The sequence below is a fragment of the Hevea brasiliensis genome, chromosome 1 (genome assembly GCF_030052815.1).
Source record: "Hevea brasiliensis isolate MT/VB/25A 57/8 chromosome 1, ASM3005281v1, whole genome shotgun sequence".
Lineage (NCBI taxonomy): Eukaryota > Viridiplantae > Streptophyta > Magnoliopsida > Malpighiales > Euphorbiaceae > Hevea > Hevea brasiliensis.
This window is the reverse complement of record NC_079493.1, coordinates 39,916,372-39,936,771: the sequence shown is the minus strand read 5'-3', so window position 1 is coordinate 39,936,771 and position 20,400 is coordinate 39,916,372. Positions and strand designations below refer to the sequence as shown.

General features: G+C 33.9%; 1 protein-coding gene across 1 annotated transcript; it reads left to right on the top strand.

Moving 5' to 3' along the window:
* The first annotated feature begins 479 nt into the window (after positions 1–479).
* Positions 480–6,209, top strand: LOC131183153 (uncharacterized). The gene is made up of 4 exons (XM_058153265.1): positions 480–663; positions 1,474–1,622; positions 1,790–2,250; positions 6,035–6,209. Exons 1-4 carry the CDS (start codon positions 480–482, stop codon positions 6,207–6,209), a joined length of 969 nt encoding a protein of 322 aa, XP_058009248.1.
* Positions 6,210–20,400: the final 14,191 nt, after the last annotated feature.

Genomic DNA, 20,400 nt, shown 5'->3' with positions numbered 1-20,400 from the left:
TAATTTTGAACTCAAACTGGCAAGGCTCTAAATGATTCAACAGACCCAGTTTAGAGGTTCACCTACAGAAGATCCACGCTACCACCTCCAGTGCTTTCTTGCCATATGTGACACATTTAAGATGAATGGAGTCTCTGATCAAGCTATAAGACTCAGACCATTCCCATTCTCCCTTTAAGATAAAGCAAGGAAGTGGCTACTTTCTCAACTAGCTGGAACATTCATCACTTGGGAAGACCTCTCACAAGCTTTTCTAGCAAGGTATTTCCCACCTATGAAGACCGCAAAGTTGAGGGTTAAACTCAACACCTTTAGGCAAAAGGAAGGTGAATCACTCTATGATGCATGGGAGAGATATAAAGACTTACAGAGGGAATGTCCACCATGGCATAGAAGATTAGCTCCTAGTTCAGAATTTCTATAAAGGGTTATTGCCCTCTACAAGGAGCACAGTAGATTTAGCTGCGGAAGGAGACTTAATGGAGAAAATAGTAGCACAAGCCCTTGAACTTCTGGAAAAGGTCACTTATCACAACTATGAGTGGTCAAATGAAAGGGGAGATACAAGGAGACTAGCAGGGATCCTGGAAGTGGATGCCCTAAGCATGATAAATGTTCAGTTTGACCAGCTCACCAAAAGGCTTGACAAAATGCAAGCCACTGGTATAGGGATGAGCAACCAGAACTGCGACAGCTATGGAGGAGGGGTTTATCACTTTAGAATGCAATAGCTTCAATGAACCCTCTATAGAACAGGTAAACTATGTGAATAATGGAGGAAACTTTAACCAGAGGTAGCTCAACAATCCATATTCAAACACTTACAACCCTAGATGGAGAAACCACCTTAACTTCTCACGATCCAACTCACAGAATTCCATGAATAAGAAGTAAGGGTACAGACCACCAGCACCCCCAGATTTTCAGAACAGAGGATAAAACCTTGCACAGCCTCCACTACCTCCTCAACCCCAACAGCCTGAACCAAAATTGACTATGGAATCCATGATGGAAGGCTTCCTAGCAACCCAACAATAGCAGAATGAAATGATAAAACAGTTAGCTTCTAGAATGGACTAACTAGCCACCCACAATAAGATGCTTGAAAACCAAATTGCTCAGTAGGCAAGTTCTTTAAGCAAGGCTACTGCTAAATTGCCAAGTCAACCAGAGATGAACCCTAAAGAGCACTGTAAGGCAATTATCTTGAGGAGCGGTAGAACATTAGAAAAACAACCATCAGAGGAAAAATCAACTGAGAAAACCTCTGATGAATCTGATAATCAAACAGAGGAGAAGGATGAAGAGCTAAAAAGGAACAGGAAACGGAAATAAAGAAGAAAAAGGAGTTACCAGAGCCATATCGACCTCCTCTATCTTTTCCCTAGAGATTCCAGAAGGCTAAACTGGATAAACAGTTTGGAAAGGTTTTAGAAGTTTTATAAAAACTCTACAATAACATTCTTTTCATAGAAGCACTTTCTCAGATGTCATCCTATGCTAAGTTCCTTAAAGAAATTCTTTTAAAGAAGAGAAGGTTGGAAGACTATGAGACTGTTGCTCTTATAGAGGAATGCGGTGCCATATTGCAAAACAAGCTGCCACTAAAGCTCAAGGATCCAGTGAGCTTCTCCATACCTTGTCTTATAGGCAATATGAAAATAGACAAGGCACTCTTTGATCTAGTGCAAGTGTGAGTCTGATGCCTCTATCAATATGTCAAAAGCTGGATGTAGGAGACCTCAAACCCACAATAATTTCGCTGTAATTGGTTGATCGATCTGTCAAGTACCCGATTGGCATCCTAGAAAAGATCTCCATCAAGGTGGAAAAATTCTTCATTCCTGTTGATTTTGTTGTCTTGGAAATGGAAGAGGATGTCCAAATTCCTATCATCCTGGGAAGGCCTTTCTTGGCAACTGCCAAAGCTATCATAGATGTTAAGAATGGGCGGTTAACTCTCAAGGTAAGAGATGAAGAAGTGGAATTAAACCTGTTCAGAGCAATAAAGCATAAACTTAAACCTAATGAATGCTTAAGAGTTGACATAATTGACAAGCTAGTTGATGAGGAATTTCATAAAAAACATCCTGAAGATCCTTTTGAAGCATGCATAATGCACAGCCACACAGCAGATAATGAAAACACAGAAATTGCAGCTTGTGCACGATCTTTAGCAGCTAGCCCATCCCTAACCTTGGCTCAAGCTCTCCAGGTGGAAGAACTAAAGGAGGAGCAACCTAAAAGCAGGTCATAAGAAGATACCAAATAGGTAGAACTAAAACTTCTCCCTCCACACTAAGGTATGCATTCTTGGACTCAAATTCTAAATATCCTATTATTATAAATGCTGGCCTATCAAATGTAAAAGAGGAAAATTTATTAAGGATACTTAGGACCCATAGCAAGGCTATAGGGTATGAAATAGAAGACCTAAAAGGGATTAGTCCTTCAATTTGCATGCATAGGATACCTATGGAGGAAAACAATAAACCCACTATTAAACATCAAAGGAGACTTAACCCAAACATGAAAAAAGTGATTAAGAAGGAAATTCTGAAACTATTAGATGCAAGTATTATATACCTAATTTCTTATAGTAAATGGATTAGTCCAGTGCATTTAGTGCTTAAGAAGGGTGGGACAACTATCATTCAAAATGAAAACAATGAATTAATCCCTACTAGGATAGTCACTGGATGGTGCATATGCATAGATTATAGGAAATTGAATAGTGCTACCAGAAAAGACCATTCTCCTTTCCCTTTCATAGATCAAATGTTAGAAAGGCTAGTGAAATGTTCCTATTTTTGCTATCTAGATAGGTATTCAGGATTTTTTCAAATTCCTATTCACCCAGAAGACCAGGAAAAGACCACATTCACATGCCCTTATGGAACCTTTGCATATAGAAGAATGCCTTTTGGTTTTTGTAATGCCCTTACTACTTTTTAAAGATGCATGATTGCCATTTTTTCTAATTACATTGAAAATATTATGAAAGTTTTTATGGATGATTTTTCTGTCTATGAAACTACTTTTGATGAATGCTTAGCTAATTTATTCAAAGTGTTGCAAAGATGTGAAGAATCAAACCTGGTTCTAAATTGGAAAAAATGTCACTTCATGGAAAGGGAATGTATAGTTCTTGGGCACCTGGTATCAGAAAGAGGAATTAAAGTTCATAAGGAAAAAATTGAAATTATTAAAAAATGCCACCACCAATATTAGTCAAGAGAGTGCGAAGCTTTATGGGACATGCAGGCTTCTACAGAAGATTTATTAAAGATTTTTCCTAAATAACTAAGCCACTAGCTAATTTGTTAAGTCAAGATGTTCCCTTTGATTTTGATGAAAGTTGAAGGGGTGGAAGGATGGATTTAGAGCATTTAAAGCATTGATATTTCAAAAACCATTTTAGGGTTTCATGCATCATATAAGTGTGTTATGGTCCTAATCAATTTCCAATGCCCAATTGCATACCAAAACATATTTTAGCATGCTTTAAACTTTCATTTGCCATCATAGATTGTGAATTAACATTTAATTCAATTAAACCCTAACTAAAAGGGGGGGTTTTTGGGTACTAACCTCTTGATGCACAATTGATGGAATTCCCACTCTTAGGATACTCTTAGGACCCCAAATGTTGTCCTTCTAGCTTGTCCACCACAAGCTCACCTATGGCAGCCCCTATTTGACTTCCCAAGCCTTTGCCAACCAATTGTAATTAAGGATTTATGCTTTAGTGAGGTTTAATGGATGTATATGGCACTAGAAACCATTTCTTGCAATTTTGATTCAAAGAAGATCAAAGTTTTTCTTCTTGAATTGGATGAGAAAATAAAGAGAAGGGGAGGAGACTTGTTGCCATCCAAGATGGGAAGAAGGAGAGAGAAATTTTTCTTTCTTCTTTTCCTTTATATATAAAGGTCAAAGTTTACTAACTCCTTGCCACATGTCACCAATTGATTTAATCTTACTTTTGTTGAGTTAATCTCATCAAGCCAAGTGTCAAAGGTAGATTGAATCTTGAGTTTTATCATCTTGCATGATTGGAAGACAAATAGTGAGTTTATATGGTGCCATGTGTCGCCATCTCATGGTGCCACATGTCACCATGTGAAATGACCAATTTACTCTTACTTCTAATTTGAGTTCTCAATCCAAAATTATAATTTCTCCTCTTCAAATTAATTTATATCAAATATAAATTAATTAATTAATTAATTAATCTTCATTAATTAATCTCTCACAATTAAATGCATATTTAAACAATTAAATATAAATTTAATTTATGCTATACATCTAATAACCTAGATTTAGTTTCAAGTCATGCTCGGGACTTTGTAATCTTATTGCAAATCAAACCTATTTAATTAATTAATTAAATGTTTTAATTAATCATTTAAATCACATTTTACTTGGTGATTAACTTGTGTATGTGTGTGACTCACTAGGCACATTACTAATTGGCAATGAAATTTGATATCAACTCCTAATATCATTAGAACTCTTTCTTGTTGTAAATGATTTCTCTAAATCATTTCAGGCATCTCATAGACCATGGTTGACACCTAGCATAGAGTGCCATGGCCACCCAATCAGTAATAAGGAATACCTTAAATGAACCTTTAATCATATGTTACCATGCACTAAAATCTCTCTGTTACAAAATCCCAATTGCAGCTGGAGCCATGGTTAATGTCAAACTCCATTTGCTATGAACATTATGTTTTTTTTTTTAATTCCAATTCTTGATTAATCAGATTTTCTTATCAGAAACTCTTTCCTGACTAAATCTTTCTGTCTTGGCTAGGAACTTAAATCATCAAGAATAATTAAATGAACATAGGATCTCATCCCTATTTACTTAGGGTAACGGGTTCCATCTTGATTAACACCTATCTCCATATATAACTAGTAGGAGCCAACACATGCCCATATACCCATACACATTACGAGTATGAAAGCAGTATCAAACTCAAACCACCTATATACAAGATAACTGTGTTATCTCAGGTCTAAAGATTATATGCATTGATATGATATATGACAATGGATTGACAAGAGTAAACTCCATGTGCTTGTCATAAGCGTTACTGGTTCGGCCTATTTATCATGTATAAGTGCCTATCATGTTTGTTGTATGGCATGAGACTCACCACTCTATCTTATTTATATCTCATATAAATACCTTGGGAACAAATACGATTACAATCTTTCTGGATAAGTCATATCCTTTGTAAAGTATCCTCAATTGTGAGCCAATTTATGATACTCTGTTCTAGAAATACTGTCACTCATATTCTTAACAACTTAAAAATAGAATTTCTAATAAAATATCAATGGACCTTTTTAATTACACATAAATAGATGATGTAAATGGAAAAGTAAAATTTCCTTTTTATTAATAAAATATGTACAAGATACATACAAAATGATATGCTCTAGGGTATACTACTAACAAAAATTGCCTTGTTTCTTTCAACAGGATCAAAGAAGCTTTAATTTCAACACCAATTATGCAACCACCTGATTGGGAGCTACCATTTGAGGTGATGTGCGATGCAAGTGACTATGCAGTTGGAGCAGTACTCGGACAAAGGAAAGAAAAGAAGCTCCATGCCATTTACTATGCCAGCAAAACACTTGACGATGCACAAATCAACTATGCTACTAAGGAAAAGGAATTCCTAGCAGTGGTGTTTGTAATTAATAAATTCAGATCCTACCTACTTGGATCAAAAGTTATTGTATACATAGACCATGCTGCCATCCAATACCTCTTGAACAAGAAGGAAGTAAAGCCAAGGTTAATTTGATAGATCTTACTCCTACAAGAATTTGACCTTGAAATCAAGGACAAAAAGGGATCCAAGAACATAGTAGCTGACCACCTCTCAAGAATGAAATAAGAAGACATAGGGGACATTGAGGATTTACCAATCGATGACTCATTTCCTGATGAGCAATTATTAGCATTCTCCCAAGCCCCATGATATGCTGACTTTGTTAATTATCTTATATGCAGGGTATTGCCACCAAACATGTCTTACCAGCAAAGGAAGAAATTCCTATATGATGTGCGATTCTACACATGGGAAGAACTCCTGTTGTACAAGAGATGCAATGATGGGCTGATAAGAAGATGCACACCAGAGGAGGACGTAGAGAACATTCTGCAGCACTACCATTCATCATCATAAGGAGGACATTTTGGCACCACAAAAATAGTAGCCAAGATTTTACAAGTAGGGTTTTACTGGCCAAATCGATTTAAGGATGTGAGATCCTTTGTGCTGGATTGTGATAAATGCCAAAAAACAGGGAACATCTCAAGAAGGAATGAAATGCCACTGCATGGTATACTTGAAATAAAACTATTTGATGTGTGAGAAATAGACTTTATGGGTCCATTCCCATCTTTCTTTGTAAACAAGTATATTCTGGTTGGTATTAATTATGTGTCAAAATGGGTAGAAGCAATAGCCACACTAATAAATGATGCCAGAGTGGTCACAAAATTTCATAAGAAGAACATCTTAACAAGATTTGGCACACCACAAGCAATAATCAGCAATGGAGGAAGTCACTTCTGTAATCAACAATTTGAAACACTATTGAAGAAATATGGAGTGACTCACAAGGTGGCAACACCTTACCATCCTCTAGCCAGTGGCTAAGTAGAAATTTCAAACAGGAAGCTAAAACATATCCTTGAGAAAACAGTCAATCGCTCAAGGAAGGACTGGTCTATGAAGTTAGATGATGCACTGTAGGCATATCTCAATGCATATAAAACTCTCATTGAAACAACACCCTTTCGCCTAGTTTATGGAAAATCATGCCACCTCACTGTCAAACTTGAACACAAAGCCTACTGGGCAATTCGTATCCTAAATTTTGACCTAAAAGCTGTTGTAGAAAAAAGCTTCTACAGCTCAATGAACTGGAAGAAATTAGGCAGGATGCCTATCAGAATGCTAAAATCTTTATGGACAAGACCAAAAGATAGCGTGAGAAATGTATAATAAGGAAAGAAATCAAGGAAGGAGACCTTGTCCTACTGTTCAACTCAAGATTAAAACTCTTCGCAGGAAAGTTGAGGCCAAGATGGTCCAGACCATTTAAGGTAACTCAAGTATTCCTGCATAGGGCAATAGAGGTATGGAGCAAAACCTTAGGTACCCTCAATGTAACACCCTCACCATAGGTAGTCCATACGTTCTACTGTTTCGACGGCTAACATCTATTTGGATAGCTAGAATGTTTGGAATTACACTTAAGCTAGAGTGAGGAGACATAAATTGATGAAATAAAGACCAAGAAAAATTAAAGGAAAATAAAAAAAATGAAATGTAACTAGGTTAAAGGAGCCAGAACCACAACGATGGGTGATTGTACCAGGAAGTCACTGCGTAGACAATTGACGACCTCAAACCTACGAGGAACCCTATGACATGATTTTTGGGACGTAATTAAAGGTTTACTGAGGTATAAATAATATTGAAATTGTCAAAAAAAAATTAGTTAATTGGTACAAGTAAAAATAAAAATGAAATAGACAATATAAAATTAAAGGAACCGTCGGGTTAGGAATTTAGTCTTACCGAAAAAGTTTGACTATAACCCAAAGAGGCATTTTAGTCATTTGGTACCTAGAGTCAACTTTTAACCTAAATGTCCATTAAAATGAGTGATATTTAAATTTTGAAAATCCCATGAAAACATGAAACTATATGTAATGTAATTAAAGGAAACATAAGGGGGAATTATTAGGAATATTAAAACTTTAGGTATGGAAATTAATAAACTAATTCTTAGTGGAGTATAAATAAGTATAAGGACAAAAATCCATCCACTCAACATCATCTTCTTCAACCTTCTCTCCCATGTTCGAATTTAGTTTCCCCATTTTTCCTCCATGAATTCTTCTTCCAAGCTTCAAATCCCTCCCATTCTCACCATAAACCTCACAAGTTTCTTCACAAAAATTAATCACCACACCTTGGGAAAACTATAGGCAGCCAAGAAAGAAAGGATTGGTGAAGTTTTAGCAAATTGAAGAATTGTCCATTCAAGGTTAGTGCAAGTTTTTTTCTCCTTTCCTTGTTAAATCTTAAATTGAGGTTGAAATGAGTGAGTTTGACATGAAATTGGAAGAAAATGATTAGTAATTTAAAACCCTAGATTTCGACAGCTTGAAAATATGGGACTTTAATGTTTTCATGCATGTAAATGGTGTTTGGTGATGTTAATGGATATTTATATGAAGTTATATGTGTAAGAAATTGATTGCATGTGTATGTTGAGGTTGATAAATTGGACTTAGGGTTTTAGTTTAACTATTAGAGACTTTATATTATTGTTGGAATTTGATTTTGTTGAGATGAATTGATGATATTAGAAGTGCCATGAATGTCAATTTGTAGTTTGGGAGTTAGAGGAAATGAAATTTGGAAGTGTACTTTCCATGCAAGTTGAGACTTGAAAAATCTAGTGTATATTTTGAGCCATAACTGAATTTGTATTGCTCCAAATGGTATGAGGCCAATTGTAAATGAAACTAGACCTAAAATGATTCATTTTTCATGAAGAAACCATGCTCAAATTCTGCCTAGAAATTGACCAAATTGTTATCCCAATCCGGATGACCAAATGATGAACCCAGAAAATTAACCAAATGAATAGTGCATATTCATTTGGTCATAACTCTCTCTAGACAGGTCCAAATTACCTAAATTTAATACCATTGAAAAACTTAGATATAGGAATACAACTTTCATGAAGACCACAGAGCTCAAAAAAGCCTTAAACCAATCCAAATTGTTGGCCAAATTTAGGTAACAAAACTGCTAAGAACCATATTGCCCAGAAATTGCTAGATATAGGCTTACTTGACCAGTTTTGGCAAAGAGGCAATAACTTAGTCTAAAGATATCCAAATGCAATGAAACTAGTGGCAAAAATGTCCAAAAGACATTAATCTACAATATTGATATTTTGACCAAAATCCAAAAATTAAGGGAACTAGGTCAATTGGCTAGATCAAATTAGTATGTAAATTTTGGAAATTTCCTAAGAGACCATTTGACTCCTAAATAGCCCTTTAGTCATATCTCTCACTAGGAAACTCCAATTGGGATGAGCCATATTGTTCTGGAAACCTGAGAAATGGAACTCCAACTTTGTTTTAGACACTTTCCTTAAATTATAAATGTAAGAATCCCAAAAGTTGAGTCAAATCTATTGACCTGAACTAGGATCCTATTGGCACAGGGTACTTGAGTCTAGGCCAGTGATTTGGCTATAAGTAATTCTACAAAACTTGAAAAATTGCAATCCAAATCTCTGAGTTACCATAAGACATAAGGAAATAAACTTTGTGAAGAATACTAAGCCTAAAAGTGACTACAACATTTCCAATTAAATTGGTAAAGTGTAATTCCAAAATCTACTTAGCTAAGGATCCAGAATTAGAAAATGAATCAATTATGGTTATTTGACCATAACTTGAGTTCCAAAAATCCAAATGATATGATTCAAAAAGGGAAAATAAGAAAAAAATTGAGGAACAACTTCCATGAAGGAAGTATGGCCAAACAGTGGCCACAAAGTAACCAAATCGATAGGTAAAATTTAGACATTAAAACTGAACCTAAAGAAAGGTTCACAAACAAATTATTTTATGATAGGGTTTTAACCCTACTATGTTACTAAACACTGAATTACATGAAATGGGTATGTGGGACCCACTTTCCCACTATAAAGTGACATGAAATTTCTAATAAGTAATTGATAATGCTTAATTGCCCAAAGTAAACCTAGGCTTATATATATAGTTTGGATCGATTGGTATACCAATTAAGGACTACAGATAGCAGTATTGCCTACATGAATAATCATTGATCGACAAAATATGTCTGATATGATTGTTCTATAAGCTATATGCATGCCCGTTAGCCATTGTGCCTAATTTCATTTCTGGCTTTGATAGCCTGCCCACTGGCCTTGTGCCTGACATGATAGTTGTATACATAGTAGACATATGGAGGTCTAACAAGTATACTCCCATGTATCCAGCCTTATAGTCTATTATAGGTTACTAGGCCACTGTTATAAATTAATTAAGACTGAAAATATGAGAAATGAATAGAAAAGATACTGATAAATTAATTGTTTTCAAAGTGCAGAAAATTCATAACTGACTTAGAATTTATGAAATTAGCCTTGAATTGTTATTTTTAATTACTCAGTTAATTTACTTTAAAGTTATGCACCACTAAGTAATTCGCTTAGCGCGTTAGTTTTTCCATCGCGTAGGTACTAGAAACCAGGCACAACCATAGCAACAGCCACAGCAATAGTGCCCTGACAGAGATTTGTTCAGATCTGATAGTGTCTGCTAGTCACCTCAGTAGAGTAGTTTTGATAGGGCCCATGTATATTTTGTTTTGCATTTTGTTTATTTCACATAAGTAAAAGATGTAAATCTTTTTAAGATATGTAATTCAATTTTGATATTGTAAATAAATTGTAAATGATTGTAGATGAACTTCATATGAATGGAATGAAGAATATTTACTTGAAATGGATATGAGCAATTTATATGAGTACATGATGATGTGATATGATGTATGGAAATATGAAATGGATATGAAATTGTTTTTAACAGGTAAACATTGAAACCTGCCAAATGCTAATAAAATAGAGGGGGTTTTGCCTGGGTTTCCACAGAAATAATTTGTGATATAAAAAAATTGTATCAAATGTTTTCTATAAAATTTAAAATTAACAATGGACAGGACAGGATAAGATAGAGTGTTTCGGTGCCAAATGTGGCACGCTTTACTCAGCTACACTGTAGACGGGTAAGGGGTATCACATTCAAGGTTAATGGTCAGAGATTGAAGCCATACTTCTCAGGGGATACAATTGAGAATGGATTCACCCAATCCTACAGCACCCCTCCAACTCAACTATAAGCTGAAGAACAGTCTAGCTAATGACTATAAACAAGCGCTCTTTAGGAGGTAACCCAAACATTTTTTGTAACCTTTCTTTTAAATTTCATTATTTTACTTTTTGTTCTTTAATTTCTGAAGGTACCCCGAATCACAATTCTATAAAAGCAATGAACTAAAAGCAAGGGAGGAGTGGAAATGTCAAGTCGAAACCACTCAAGAGAAAATGCACAAAACCGGGAAAGTAACTCTATTGCTAATCTTTGCATTCATTTCATTCATATAGGTAGAGATATTTTAGCATGAATAATATATATATATATATATATATATATATATATATATAAAAGAGAGCCAGAAATTTACACAAGCTATGTATATAGTTTTACGCGCCCCGTGTAACAACCTGAAATCCCAAAAACACACTTGCATGAGCTCCAAAAACTTACACGGGTTGACCCCGTGTAATGTTACACACCCCGTGCATTATATAGGGAGAGAAAAAAAATTCTAAGTTGAAGGGAGAAACAAAATTACACGAGTCCCCAAATAAATTTACATGAGCTGTGCAACACGTCTAGCAAAGCAACTTGCAGATAGAGAGGTACACAGGTCCTCAGAACAGAACCCATGTAGTGATACACGACCCGTGTATCCAGTCGTAGACTCGATACCTAGGGGTGTGAAAATGCATGAAAGGAAGGGACAAAATGCCCCTTTAAATTCTCTTCCCACCCTTAAACTCCCATCCATTCAAGAATTCTTCTTGTCCACAACTCTTTCCCTTCAAAAACCTCTTAAATACCCACTCAATTCACAAATCCTAGCTTTTCTCCCTCCCCAAACACTAATGGCTCTTGCTAAATACCTAGCAAGAAGAATTGGCTCTTCCTCATGATAAGAAAGAGACTCTTCACCCTCACTACCCCTGCCATCACCACAATGCCCAAGAACAAGGCAACCACAGTAAGCCCAACCTCAAGCACCTCAACCACAGCCACAAGTTGTGCCCCAACTTCAACCACAACCCCCACAGCCAGCACAACTGGAATTCTCCATTGTTTGGCCATTTCGCGATTCCACCCATAGAGATTTATGCACATGGCTTAAAAACAGGAGAATTATCTGCACAAAGTACATGGACTTCGGGTTACTGGAATAACTCGGACTGTAAAAGGAGATAGATGGGTTAGTTGATAGCATTGATGGACTTAATTCGTCCAACTCCAGTTCCTAGCCTATAGAGACACCACACTCGAGTTCCTTGGGAGCTTCAAGGCCACCTTATGGCCTACCGATAGAGAAGACAGTGGCAGGATCAAGTTTAGATTGCTTGGCATTGATCGAGTAATGAACATCAATGAATTTAATGCAATATTCGGCTTTGACAGCATCAGGCACTAGGAAATTCCACAAAACAGGATGATCTACAATAGTGTTGACTTCTGAAGCTCCATTGCCCTGAACACTGATGTCTACTATTAGTAGTATGCTCTAGAGCATATCATTTTGTATGTATCTTGTACATATTTTATTAATAAAAGGCAATTTTACTTTTCCATTTACATAATCTATTTATGAGTAATTGAAAAGGTCCATTGATATTTTGCTAGAAATTCTATTCTTAAGTTGTTAAGAATATGAGTGACAGTATTTCTAGAACAAAGTATCAAACGTAAAGATGTAGAATTTATGATTGGTGATGATGTATTTCTTAGAGTTTCCCCTACGAAAGGGAACATGAGGTTTGGGAAGAAAGGGAAGCTTAGCCCTCATTTTGTTGGTCCATTTGAAATTTTGGAGAGAATTGGAGCAGTTGCTTACCGTTTAGCCCTTCCACCTGGTTTTGCACATGTACATCCAATTTTCCATATTTCGATGCTTAGGAAGCATGTACCAGATCCATCTCATGTTTTACAACCTCAAACCATGAAATTTAGGGATGATATGTCATATGAGGAACAACCAGTAAAGATTTTAGATCGACAAATTAGGAAACTCCGGTCTAAGGAAGTGGCTTTGGTCAAAGTCTTGTGGCATAATCACTCAAGTAGTCAGGCCACATGAGAGGCAGAATCTGAAATGCGAGCCAAATATCCTCACTTATTTGATTCTTTAGGTTAGAATTTTGTCTATTCAAATTCGGGGACCGAATTTTTTTTAAGGGGGGAAGTATGTGAAAACCCATATACATTTATTATTTATTATTATTATTTTATTTTAATTAGCTAACAATAATTTAATATATTTATAAAAAATATATTTTTTTATTAGATGGTCTGCTTATTTATTTTTAGATATATATATATATATATATTATTCTTGAAATTAAATATATATCTACAATCTGAACAACCCAGTTCAATAATAACTCTTATCCCATTCTACACCTAATAGGACTCTTGAAATATATATATATATATATATATATATATATATATATATATATATATATATATATATGTACATATATAACAATAATTAAAAGATAAAGAAAATACCTGTTGAGAGTATTTGGTAGAAAAAGGAGGTGACAAACAGGTTTTGAGAGCAAAGTTTAGTAGAAGAGATGATTAGGTATATATATATATATTTCAAGAGTCCTATTAGGTGTAGAATGGGATAAGAGTTATTAAAAGAGTTATTAATAATAACTCTTATCCCATTCTACACCTAATAGGACTCTTGAAATATATATATATATACCTAATCATCTCTTCTACTAAACTTTGCTCTCAAAACCTGTTTGTCACCTCCTTTTTCTACCAAATACTCTCAACAGGTATTTTCTTTATCTTTTAATTATTGTTATATATGTACATATATATATATATATATATATATATATATATATATATATATATATATAAATTTATGATTTATAATCTGATGTGCGCAGAGAATTTCTAAATTTTATTTCTCAATTCATTACTTTCGATTCTGTTTTCAAGATAAAAATTCTCGTTCTTTATTCAATAATAGGTGAATTTGATTTTATTTTCTCTCCTTAAACCGTTACAGCTACTCTATAAATTTATTTTTCTTCTCTTTGACTATCGGTACTGAATTTGGTTGATCATAATTATTGTGAGACGATATATTTAAATTTAGATTATATATATATATATATATATATATATATATATATATATATATGTACATATATAACAATAATTAAAAGATAAAGAAAATACCTGTTGAGAGTATTTGGTAGAAAAAGGAGGTGACAAACAGGTTTTGAGAGCAAAGTTTACTCTATAAATTTATTTTTCTTCTCTTTGACTATCGGTACTGAATTTGGTTGATCATAATTATTGTGAGACGATATATTTAAATTTAGATTATATATATATATATATATCTACTAAACTTTGCTCTCAAAACCTGTTTGTCACCTCCTTTTTCTACCAAATACTCTCAACAGGTATTTTCTTTATCTTTTAATTATTGTTATATATGTACATATATATATATATATATATATATATATATATATATATATATATATATATATATATATATAAATTTATGATTTATAATCTGATGTGCGCAGAGAATTTCTAAATTTTATTTCTCAATTCATTACTTTCGATTCTGTTTTCAAGATAAAAATTCTCGTTCTTTATTCAATAATAGGTGAATTTGATTTTATTTTCTCTCCTTAAACCGTTACAGCTACTCTATAAATTTATTTTTCTTCTCTTTGACTATCGGTACTGAATTTGGTTGATCATAATTATTGTGAGACGATATCTTTAAATTTAGATTATATATATATATATATATATATATATATATATATATATATATATACATATATATAAGTTATTTTATTTTATTATTATTTAATATATATATATTTTTTATATTTTGGATATGTAGGAGATTCAAATATTCATTTTGTCAGCTGAAATTGTCTCTCTTTTATTGAATCTAGCTATTATTTTGGAGGTTCCAAGTGAGTGGTAATTATAGTACATGTCACCGTTTTTGTCCCTTTTAAAATTTCTCGGCATTAAGTTTGTTATTAAATGAAATTTTAAATCAATATTTTAACAATGATTTTATATGTGATTTTCTAGAGTTTTATTTTATTATTGAATTTTATTTCGATTTTGATTAAATAATTAATTTTGCCAACTATCTCTGCATTAGACCCATTAGGATTCCGGGAACAGGCCTTTAATGTATTTATATTGATTGATATTTGACTATAAAATTTACTGATGTGTTACTGAATTGATTTGAGATTGATTTGATTTTATTGAATTGATTTGAGATTGATTTGATTTTATTTACTCTCTGAAACTGTTGAAATACACTATTGGAATTGCACTATCAATTATTATTTGCTACCTCAAATTTTTTATTGATTTTGATTGATTTGTACAAATTGATTTTCTGTTTTGAATTGGTACCGTGCTCGATTCGCTACATTATCCGCCCCGCCGTGTGGACTATCACGGTATTAAGTTGCATTGTCGAGTCATGCATCATTGCAGTTTATGGTTTACATTAGTATCATATGCATTGATATCTGTGAAGGAGGAGGAAGGTATCTGATATCTGGTAGCGCGCTTTTGGGAATGAAACCTCCCAAGGGACAAATCCGTGAGTCCCGTGGGCCAAAGTGGATAATACTAACTGGAGAAGGATCGGGCTGTTACAAAGTTGGTATCAGAGCTCGGTTGAGGTCTAGTAAACTTGCGGAGTATAGGATCCTTAATGTCTTTTTAGTTTATCATTGCTTTAGATATCTGCGTTCTAAGTACTTTTTCACCTGTCTTAATTTGGCTCACATTTTCAAATTTAATGCTTGTTTATTAAAATGAATAGGTGCCTGGGTCTGTTAGACGTAAGAGGAGAACTAAGGCCAAGGGTCTTAATGGTGCAAACCTTGATCCAACAGGGGAGGTACCACCTCAAACTATTAATCAGACATCTGAACAGACGCCTATGGCTAAGACTGGGGCACAACCATTCCAATTAGCTACTGCAGCTCAAGCACCTAGGGCTGGTCAAGTTACTGTGGCAGATCTGGCAGCGGGATTGCATGCAGTGAATCGTGCCGTTAATACTATAGCTGAGTACCTTACAACTCAACCACAGCAACCAGTGGTTGGCTCTACTTCAGCACCAGTTCAGGATAGGGCTCGATTCCTTGACTCTACAGACTTTCTCAAGCTAAAACCAAAGGAGTTCACTGGAGAGGATGCATTAGTTGATCCCTTAGATTTTCTAGATGATATGGAGAGGTGTTATGACACTATGGGTTGCAGTAGTGCTAGGATGGTAATGTTGGCAAGAAATCAGCTTAAGGGAGTTGCTCGTGAGTGGTAATTATAGTACATGGCACCGTTTTTGTCCCTTTTAAAATTTCTTAGCATTAAGTTTATTATTAAATGAAATTTTAAATTAATATTTTAACAATGATTTTATATGTGATTTTCTAGAGTTTTATTTTATTATTGAATTTTATTTCGATTTTGATTAAATAATTGATTTTGCCAACTATCTCTGCATTAAACCCATTAGGATTCCGGAAACAGGCCTTTAATGTATTTATATTGATTGATATTTGACTATAAAATTTACTGATGTGTTACTGAATTGATTTGAGATTGATTTGATTTTATTGAATTGATTTGAGATTGATTTGATTTTATTTACTCTCTGAAACTATTGAAATACACTATTGGAATTGCACTATAAGTTATTATTTGCTATCTGAAATTTTTTATTGATTTTGATTGATTTGTACAAATTGATTTTCTGTTTTGAATTGGTACCTGTGCCCAGTATCTGTTTCTGTTATCTGGCCCCGCCGTGTGGACTATCACGGTATTAGGTTGCATTGTCTAGTCATGCATCATTGCAGTTTATGGTTTGCATTAGTATCATATGCATTGATATCTGTGAAGGAGGAGGAAGGTATCTGATATCTGGTAGTGCGCTTACCATCTGGCCTTTGGTGTTGTGGGGTATCATTACCCTGGTGCACTGTACCATAAAATTTTTATTGAATGAATTTATTTTATATATATGTTTTATGAAATTATTTTATTAATGATTTTGACAACATGAGCATAATTTTATTGAATAGAAAATTTATTGTGAAATTAATCAAGCATCTGCCTGTTCCTACTCCGTTGTGTGCTATAATTATCATTCACTGAGTTTGATACTGCTTTCATACTTGTACTATGTATGGGTATATGGGCATGTGTTGGCTCCTACTAGTTATATATGGAGATAGGTGTTGATCAAGATGGAATCTGTTACCCTAAGTAAATAGGGATGAAATCCTATGTTCATTTAATTATTCTTGATGATTCAAGTTCCTAGCCAGGACAGATATATTTAGTTAGAAAAGAGTTTCTGACAAGAAAATCTAATTAATAAAAAATTGAAATTAAAAGAGAACATAATGTTCATAGCAAATGGAGTTTGACATTAACCATGACCCCAGATGGAATTGGGATTTTGTAACGGAAAGATTCTAGTGCATGGTAATATATGATTAAAGGTTCATTTAAGGTATTCCTTATTACTAATTGGGTGGCCAAGGCATGCTATGCAAGGTATCAACCATGGTCTATGATATGCCTAAAATGATTTAGAGAAATCATTTAAGGAAAGAAAGAGTTCTAATGATATTATAGGATAATATCATTTATCATTGCTAATAAGTAATGAGCCTAGTAAGTCACACATCTACACAAGTTAATCACCAAGTAAAATGTTATTTAATTAATTAATTAAACAGTTTGATTAATTAATTAAATAGGTTTGGTTTGTAATAAGATTGTAAAGTCCCTAGCATGACTTGAAACCAAATCTAGGTTATTGGATATATAGCATAAATTAAATTTATATTTAAATTGTTTAAATATGAATTTAATTTTGAGAAATTAATTAATGGAGATTAATTAATCAATTAATTTATATTTGACATAAATTAATTTGAAGAAGAGAAATTATAATTTTGGGTTGAGAACTCAAATTAAAAAGTAAGGGTAAATTGGTCATTTCACATGGTGACATGTGGCACCATGAGATGGTGACACATGGCACCATATGAGCTTGCCATTTGTCTTCCAATCATGTAAGATGATAAAAGTTAAGATTCAATCTTCCTTTGACTCTTGGCTTTATGAGATTGAGTTAACCAAAAACAAGATTGAATCTAGTGGTGACATGTGGCAAGGGAGTAAGTGAAACTTTGACTTATGTATATAAAGGGAAAAGAAGAAAGAGAAAATATAAATTTTCTCTTCTTCCTCACATGGTGGATGGCAACACTAGCTCCCCTCTCCTCTCTTTCTTTCTCACTTGATTCAAAGAGAAATCCTTTATTTTCTTTGAATTAAATTTGCTAGAAAGTGTTTCTAGTCTCCCATAGATTCATACAACTTCACTAAAGCATTAACCCCTAATTACAAGTGGTTGGCAAAGCTTGGGAAGTCAATTTTGGGGCTGCCATTGGTGAGCTTGTGGTGGTCAAGCTAGAGGGACTTCATTTGGGGTCCTAAGAGCATCCAAAAAGTGGGAATTCCATCAATTGTGCTTCAAGAGGTTAGTACCTAAAATCCCTCTTTTAGTTAGGGTTAATTAGAATTAAATGTTAATTCACAATCTATGATAGCAAATGAAAGTTTAATGTATGCTAAAATGTGTTTTGATATACAATTGGGCATTGAAATTGATTAGGCACATATAACATATGGTATGTGGCATGTAACCATAGAGAATGATTTCGAAATTCAATGCCTTAAATGCCCTAAATTCATGCTTCCACTCTTACAATTGGTATCAGAGCCACTATATTTGCCATTTAGATTGATTTTGAGGCTTAATTGTGTGATTGGGTTGAGTTTGGGTTGATTTGAAGTTGGTTTGGATCAAAGAAAACCTAAAAAACCAAACTACCACAAAAAACATGGCATGGACCGTGTTCTGGGCATTTAAGTGGTCCAGGGCATGTTTTCTAACGCCCACGGGCATGTTGACGCGTGCCCCAGGCCGTGTCATTGAACAACAAGGCCTGTGTCCCTCTTCACCCCAGGCTGTGTCAAACACAGCGTTTACACGGCCTGGGTCATGTCGGTCCGTGCCCAAGGCCGTGTTCTTTGAATCTGGGCGTGTTGGAGCGTGTTGGGGCGTGTTGAACTTGATTTCCATAATGCAATTATTATGTATTTTAAAGCCCAAAATTAAGCCCAAACCTAATTAAATGGTTTAATTAGGAATTTCAATCACACAATTAATTTATGAAAATTGTTTTCATAGAATTAAATTTTGAAAAGGGTTTCTAAATTTAAATTTATTTGAATAAGATTCAAATTTGAATTTTAGTTGAATATGTGATATTCAATTTAATTTTAAGCATGTATATTTTTATTTAATTGTTAAATTTTAAATATGCATGATGGATGATCATGGACAATAAAAGACTAATGTGATTGGATTTATTTATTTATTTTAATTTTTCTTTGAAATGTAAAATAATTAATTTATTTTAGTGGCTTGTATCATAAATGTTATGATAACTTAGGATGTAATTTCATTTATTTAAGGACCTTAAGTCCACATTCTTGTGAATTCACCTTGGTATGCCAAGGGTTACAATGTAATTGGATTGCAAGAAGAACAAGGAGGTCAAGAGCATTGGTGGGACCAGTGGGATGAAATCAAGATAAAGGGTTGATTATGTACTCCTTCAGCAACTCTAGTAAAATAAATGAATGAAATACACATAGGAATGCCCTGATTCAATTCTTGGTGGCTCAGAATTGAATCCCTTAGAAAGTATATGATCATACCATATTATTTTTTTATCCATGTATGCATGAGATATGTATGAATGTATGCAAGTATATGATATATGCATGCCAATTTGATAATACAGAAAGTGAGACCATAATAGTAATTAAAATGACCACAAAATCTTCCAAACAAATGATTAAGTTGGAAATGGTATAATTAAGGTAATTATATCATGGCCCTCTATTGAGGCAATTATTTTAAGAAATTTTAAATACTTGCATTATTAGCTAATAAGCTCGGATATGATGCATTTATTTAAGAGATTTTCTTAAGAATAATTGTTAAGCATAGGATATCGTAAGTATGTAAATGGTTGGTGGCCAATAATGGATGTGCCTGAAGTCATTAAAATTATTTGCATGCCTACTAGCTCAATGGGATCAACTTAACTAATGCAAGATAAATCAATAATGGATGTGCCTGAGATTTTGAGCATTAGGGGCCAAATAAATTATTGAACCTCACATAAGATGTGATGGGCAAAGAGTTACTCACTTATAGTTTATTGTGATTCCAATAATGGATGTGCTTAAGGATGATCAATAAGACTATAAGAATTCAATCACCCACTAAAAATCTATCCAACTAGGATTTTCGTATCCTACTA

Bases quoted from the DNA above. Each gene is read 5' to 3' on its own strand.
- LOC131183153 (XM_058153265.1), top strand. From the start codon at position 480: ATGGAGAAAATAGTAGCACAAGCCCTTGAACTTCTGGAAAAGGTCACT. The intron at 664-1,473 runs GTATAGGGATGA...TTCTTTTCATAG, and splicing joins TGACAAAATGCAAGCCACTG to AAGCACTTTCTCAGATGTCA. The intron at 2,251-6,034 runs GTCATAAGAAGA...TCTTATATGCAG, and splicing joins GAGGAGCAACCTAAAAGCAG to GGTATTGCCACCAAACATGT.